This window comes from Acipenser ruthenus, chromosome 8 (assembly GCF_902713425.1).
Source record: "Acipenser ruthenus chromosome 8, fAciRut3.2 maternal haplotype, whole genome shotgun sequence".
Classification (NCBI taxonomy): domain Eukaryota; kingdom Metazoa; phylum Chordata; class Actinopteri; order Acipenseriformes; family Acipenseridae; genus Acipenser; species Acipenser ruthenus.
This window is the reverse complement of record NC_081196.1, coordinates 62,878,592-62,885,157: the sequence shown is the minus strand read 5'-3', so window position 1 is coordinate 62,885,157 and position 6,566 is coordinate 62,878,592. Positions and strand designations below refer to the sequence as shown.

Below are 6,566 nucleotides of genomic sequence, written 5' to 3'. Positions count from 1 at the left end.
AATACAATCAATAAATAATAAAGCCAGTCATTAAAGTCATAACTTTGAAGTCACAACGCATTGCAAGTGTAGGGAGTGCTGTGTTTTCAAGCACTTCACTGTGCTGCGCTGCAAGGTTTGGAGACGGCGTTTCTCTAGAATCTGCGTGTGACGTCAGAAAGACAGCAGCCAAGAGCAGCCGGCGCAGCACGCTCTGCGTGACAGAACGCAACCATACCATACCGCTGCCAGCTGCGCGCGCTCGAAACGTGGACGCGCACGCAGTCTCTGACGTTTATTATTTGGCGCGGGTTTGACGTCAGCGCGTCAGTGTTTTGTTTTTCTCAGTCTCTCAGGCGCCAAATTCGTATTTTGGACTCGTCAGGGAGCGATAAGGACAGAACTGCGTTCATAGCTAAAAGATTAACAGAACTACAACTTCAGCGACCTGGTAATTGTTGCACCGTGTTGATGTTGCAGTATTTTTATATAGACTTTCAAAATTCAGTGATCGATTTGCTTGCACTAGATCGCACTGCAGTTGTGTAGTATAGACGCGGTTTGCTTGGTTTTCAGTGGTATTTGATGCGTTTCGCGGGTTCAGCAGTACCGAAAACAATAGACACGTGTTTATCAGTAAGGTGTCAGTCAAACACGTCAAATACATACGATACCAGAACTTTCTGTCAGTTCGGTGTTGACGTGAACACAATTTAAAATGTCTGAACTAGCGGGGTACTCGCCCAGCTTCAAGAGGCCGGCGGAGATTATGCGACTGAGACGGAAGAGAGCCCGAAGTGAAGCGGGCTTGGGCACTGGCCGAAGCAACTCTGAATCGAGCCCCGGAGGAGGGCTGTCTGGGGTCCGGCGCTTCTCCCCCGGACCTCTGCGTGGCTCCGAGTCCCGGGCCGGTGGGGTGAAGCGCAGGAACCCCTTCGCAAACATCGAGAACACGTACAGCAGCCCCAGAAAGAGGACCACCCCGGAGTGCGTCAGCGATGCCGTGCCCGGGAGGGGCAGCGTGGAGTCAGAGGGTGAGAACGCCACGTTGCGGATTCTCAGCCGGAATCCAAACCGAACAAAAGCGGAGGAGCTGGACCTGTTCACCGCACGCTTACTCGGAGCCGAGGCTCTCAGTAAAGACATCAAAAAGGTACGGCGTCAGCAACGTGGTAGTGTAACTACACGAAGCATGTGGCTCGCTGACATACTCTCTATGTTTACATTTACACATAGCACCTGCTGATGTCATGTTTAAGAGTGCATGCATTCGGTAGGATTGTCTCAGACTCGTTTATGCCTGACAATATAACTCTCTTAGTGACATTATTATAGTTTCCATAAGCACCCTTTCCTATTTGAGATTGTTTATCAGCTCTGTGGGTGACCACGTTGTTTGGTACTTAAAGTCCAAGTGGATCATAGCTTCTGTTTTGTTTCCAGGTCCAGGAAGCCTGCTCTCTCCCAGAGGACGAGTCCCTTTTCGAAGAGGATTTGTCCTCCGAAGCGCAGACTGCTCCTTCCCTTATCACTGTAAGTCTTTTACATGTGCATGTATTGTCTTCACAAGTGTTTCAGAAGTCACCGAGGCGTGACGGGTGTTTCCTGGGATGCCCAGGTACAGGCAGAAGTAGCAGCCTGCTTTTATTTCATACTTGTTGCGCATAATGAAGCTCTGTGTGTTTGTGACGCTCTAAAAGACCAATAGCTGGTGATGTTGCTGTCGTTGTTTGTTCACTTGGTTAAGTAGTGTACTTCCACAGATAAGGACCTCCATTTCTGATCATCTGATGAGTGCAGTCCTTCATGAGTCAAATTTCATTATAGTAAAAATAAATACCATTTAGAGCCTTTGAAGCTTTCTGACCATATCAGTTATACAATGGTATTGTCAAGTCTTATGACTAAAAGATTAATATATTGTTAATCATACTTGTGTTAGGATCAGAGGCTTGCACCATCTGACTCTTATACAAGTGACTATAGTAAAAGCATAGCACAGTGCAATGAAGCACAGTGAAAGCATGGCAAAGACCAGCGAGTTATGGTAAAGCATATTAATAAACATGGCACACTATGGTAAACGATGGTAAATGTATAGTACGCCCGTGGGAAACGGCAGCAATCCCAGAGTCAATGGCACACTCGCATGGGGCACTCATTTGAAGCCTTGTTTCTAACTCTCAGTGGATGGTTGTTTCAGAGCCCCCGAGTCCCGAGCCCAGCCCTGCAGGAGCTTCCCTCAGGCTGCACAGAGTTCCCGGCTGACTGGAGTCTGAAGACACGCCTGCTGTTCACCTCCCAGCTGCCCTTCACCTGGGCAGAGCACCTGAAGGCACAGGAGGAGGCTCAGGGGCTGAGCCAGCACTGCAGGGCAGCCGTCAGCACCCTGCCACATAGCATACCGGTACTGCCAGGGGAGAGGGGACAGGCTCGCACAGTGGCCCAGGCTTATTAATGATTTACTCCTGTGAACAGTATGTACATTAAACATTGTCAAAGTAGATACACAAATATAGGATCACTTACTGTAATTCAACTTTTGTATAAGTGATTTTATTTTTTTTGTACAAACTGGTAACTTGGCACTGGAGAAAAGCGATTCTTGGTGAACTTCGTCCATTGGATAATATTTTGTAGCCTTACAAACAAAGTCCCTTGTTGTGCACGAGTCATTTTGATTCTTGATTTGTTTTACTTTGTTTTGCAGCTCGTGCTATAACTCGGCTTAATTACTTTACTGTCATATTTGGGAGGTGCTTTCCTTAGTGGAAAGTCTCTTACAGCAATAAGGCTTAATGAGTGCCCTGGTCCTCAGTTACTGACTGGGCGTTTGTTGCAGGAGCCTCGGAGCAGCTCGGAGCTTCGCTGTGCCTTCCAGCAGAGCTTGGTGTACTGGCAGCACCCCTCCCTGCCCTGGCTGCAGCTCTTTCCTCGCATCGGCGCAGAGCGCAGGCTGGCCGGGAAGTGCACCCCCTGGGCTCAGGACGAGGCGCTGCAGCAGCTGCTCATGAGCGAGTGGTAAGAAACACAGGGCTGTCTCTCAGCAGTACCAGACTGCAGCATTGCATAATGCAGAGAGCATTGGAGAAGCTGAGGACTAGGAGAGGGTGTTTCATTAGATCATTCCTTTGCATCATTTATTTATATTAAGATAACCCGATACTTCCTTTTTTATTTTAGGGTACATAATGTACTATTTATATGTGATCTCATTATCCATTTTAAAGTGGTTTGTTTATGTTGCAGGTCTGTGAGCTTCACCTCTCTATACAACCTCCTGCGGTCCCGGCTCTGCCCCTATTTCTACCTCTGCACCTACCAGTTCACTGTGCTGTTCAGAGCAGCGGGGCTGGCAGGAAGCGAGGGCATCACCGCTCTGATCTCCCCCACAACCCGGGGCCTCCGGGAAGCCATGAAGATGGAGGGTGAGTGCTGGGCGGCCAGGTTGGGATCAGGGGTGACACCTGGGGTGTTCTTAATTAGTTGTGTTTGCAGGTCACGGATCTGCAGCATGCTTTTTATTTGAACCTTGTTACACGTTTGCTTTTTTCTAAAGTTTACAAACCTGTGGCTGATTCTTCAGGCAAGTGCACTGCATGTCCTTAAATGTATCGTCTCAGTTTAGTACGACCTGTCTTATTACAGTATTAATGCTCTTTATGCATAGCGAGGAGTCCAACCACAAAATCATTGGGAACTCCTTGAGGACCAACAACTGGCTTTAGTTTCTGATTCTTTTGACGCCAATAAAATATTATGTTAATCATAATCTGTCAGTCTTAAGTTATTTAGCAGGTGCTATTTCCAAAACTGGTCGAAAGAAGTGATGCTCCAAATATCAAATTGGCGTCCATCAAAAAAAAAAAAAAGATTGTACCTGTGTGTTTCCGTGCAGGTATAGAGTTCACACTACCTCTGCTGGAAGAAAGGAAGCGCAGAAACCCGGGGGGGTCCGAGCCCTCCCCAGACAGAGAGCAGGAGAGTGAGGATGGAGACGGCAATCCGTGAGTACATTATTTATTGTTTCTTAGCAGACGCCCTTATCCAGGGTGGCTTACAATTGTTACAATATATCACATTATTTTTACATACAATTACCCATTTTATACATTTTTTTTTTTTTTTTTACTGGAGCAATCTAGGTAAAGTTCCTTGCTCAAGGGTACAGCAGCAGTGTCCCCACCTGGGATTGAACCCACGACCCTCCGGTCAAGAATTCAGAGCCCTAACCACTACTCCACACATGCAGTAGAAACTGTGTGTGTTCTGGTGGAGTCGCGTGAAAGCCCTGCGTATTGCTTTGTACTAACAACTACAAGTTAAGCTGTGCCGTACACTACCACAATATTTTAATATCCCCACATTCATGTCTAATTCAGGTTGTATTTTTTTGTTTGGTTTCAGGGCCCAGGTGAACAGTGATGAAGATGATGATGAGGATGACGGTGGATTCTCTTGGCTGGAGGAGATGGGGGTTCAGGATAAGATCAAGAAGCCTGACACCATTTCAATCAAACTGTATCCTTTAAAAAGGAAGCTCCTGCACAAGGTGCTTGTGTGATGGCATGAGAACGAGGGGATGCAAGCACTGTTAGTGGCAATGCATTGTGGGATTTGAATGGGTTCCTGTGCAGCTGTTCCTCCTTGACCCCCACTCCCCCAGTTGTAAAGAACACAGCGAGGTTCGTCTGGATCACAAGCCTGAGTCAGTGGTGCTGGTGAAAGGGACCAACACCTTCACTCTGCTCAACTTCCTCATCAACTGTAAGAGCGTGGTGGCAGCGGCCGGGGCACAGGCAGGGCTGCCCCCCACCCTGCTGGCTCCTGCTGCCTTCAGAGGAGCCACCATGCAGACCCTCAAGGTAAGCAGCTACGCCACACACACCAAAACCATACGTACATACACATATATATTGTCAGTCCCATTCAGTAAGGCTAACAGGCAATTGTGATAGACTATTTGTGGCAAATAGTATTTTTCCCATTGAATGCACCATTCTATAACTCCTTTTAAACAGAAGAAAATCTGAATATTTGTCTTTGACTGAATGTTAATGTTGCATGCGATTTTTTTTTCTTTTTGACCGAGTGTTCAACACAGAAGCTTTCAAGAACATTTACTTAGACTATGACTTTTCTCAAATGTTATTTTCCATGTTTTCAATGTAATGCGATGTCTCTCTGAGTTGTGGGTGTCTGGTGCCGTGTGTGTGACAGTACCTCGTATTCCCCTGCAGGCGCGCAGTTCCAATGTGAAGATGCAGGTGCAGACTGGCTACAGGGACCAGTTCAGCTTGGAGATCACAGGTCCGGTCATGCCTCACTCCCTGCACAATCTGACACTCCTGCTGAAATCAGCCCAGCAAGGAGCCTTCTCTGCGGGGCTGTACACTCACGAACCCACCGCTGTCTTCAACACTGACCCCCACACCCAAGGAGAATGCACAAAGGTGACACTTAACAGCCATGATAAATGGGGGAAGAGCCTTAGAACTGGCAATGTTTAATAAAGGGACACATGACACTCTGGGAATTACCATGTACTAAGCTTAATTTAAAACCTGTATTTATATTGTGTTTTTTTCCTGTGGTGCAGTAAGGAATCACCTTGCACTCAAAATAAACAGTTTGTAGTGCTACACTGAGTGTGTTTCCCTCCTTTTGTCCCCGCAGGAATCTGTGCTGCAGGATCTGGGGGGCTGCGGGCTGCACCCTGAAACTCTGCAGAAGCTGTTGGAGCCGGCCGTGCTGGGGAAGTCTGCTCTGAGGCAGCTTGACATGAACGAGTACAAGTACAGCTGGAAATCCTGAGACACACACAACTCCCATGCTGAATACACACTGCCAAACAGTGCTCACCCAGAAGCAGCTCCTGCCAGACACACAATCAACTGGCTTTCCCTTCTTAGCACTGCCTTTATAATGTGGCAAACTGCTATGCCAGACTGCCCGCCACAGCGGTGGAGAGAGCTGCTTACAGCCAGTATTCCAAATGGAATGGTAAATCCAGCTGCCAGACAGACTAATTAAAGCACAGGTTTACTGCGTAGCTGCTGTTCTCCCAGGCAGATCAACTGCAAGCTGTATTGTAGATGTATTGACTGCAAGTGTTTCCACAGGCAGGCTTACTGCTTGCCAGTATTAAATTGGACCTACCAGCAGATATTCTCCCAGACAGAACTACATACTGCCGTATACTGTAGCATTCTCACTGACTGGACTGCTGCATGCTAGTGTTGGCCGTCTTACCCGAGACCTGCCCAGCAAACCTGCTCTTCAAAGCACATCACCATTTTTTAGATCCTGTGCACGCTGGTATTAGAACCTGCCTCCTGGAAGCCCAGGGCACATATGAATAGAGCAGGTGGTTAATGTGGATTGGAATTGAAGAACATGCCGGTCTTAAAATGAACTTGGAAGGTCTTTGTTCTCCAATCCAATTTTTTAACTCACTCTTGTTTTTGTATTTATGAAATTTGTATTTGATTTCATTTGCCCTGTTCATCATCTGGGTATATTTTAATTAAACTAAATACTTTCCCACTCCTCTGTCTGCTTCTGAAATGCTTTGGTGGAGAAGTGCC

General features: G+C 47.2%; 1 protein-coding gene across 2 annotated transcripts; it reads left to right on the top strand.

Moving 5' to 3' along the window:
• Window positions 1-260: 260 nt before the first annotated feature.
• LOC117407497 (protein downstream neighbor of son homolog) lies at window positions 261-6,528 on the top strand. Of its 2 annotated transcripts, none has more exons than XM_059029431.1 (10): window positions 261-1,132; window positions 1,423-1,512; window positions 2,183-2,386; window positions 2,822-3,000; window positions 3,229-3,407; window positions 3,878-3,986; window positions 4,387-4,500; window positions 4,646-4,844; window positions 5,220-5,289; window positions 5,656-6,528. In XM_059029431.1, the coding sequence occupies exons 1-10, from the start codon at window positions 698-700 to the stop codon at window positions 5,697-5,699; spliced, it is 1,623 nt and encodes a 540-aa protein (XP_058885414.1). In that variant the 5' UTR covers window positions 261-697; the 3' UTR covers window positions 5,700-6,528. The 2 variants fall into 2 exon arrangements, with proteins under 2 accessions (XP_058885414.1, XP_033868490.3); XM_034012599.3 differs by having other exon boundaries at window positions 262-1,132; window positions 5,220-5,432.
• The last annotated feature ends 38 nt before the right edge of the window (window positions 6,529-6,566 follow it).

Excerpts from the sequence above, each read along its gene's own strand:
- LOC117407497 (XM_034012599.3), top strand. The coding sequence starts at position 698 with ATGTCTGAACTAGCGGGGTACTCGCCCAGCTTCAAGAGGCCGGCGGAG. Across the intron at positions 1,133-1,422 it reads TCAGTAAAGACATCAAAAAG|GTCCAGGAAGCCTGCTCTCT; the intron begins GTACGGCGTCAG and ends TTTTGTTTCCAG. Across the intron at positions 4,845-5,219 it reads CCACCATGCAGACCCTCAAG|GCGCGCAGTTCCAATGTGAA; the intron begins GTAAGCAGCTAC and ends ATTCCCCTGCAG.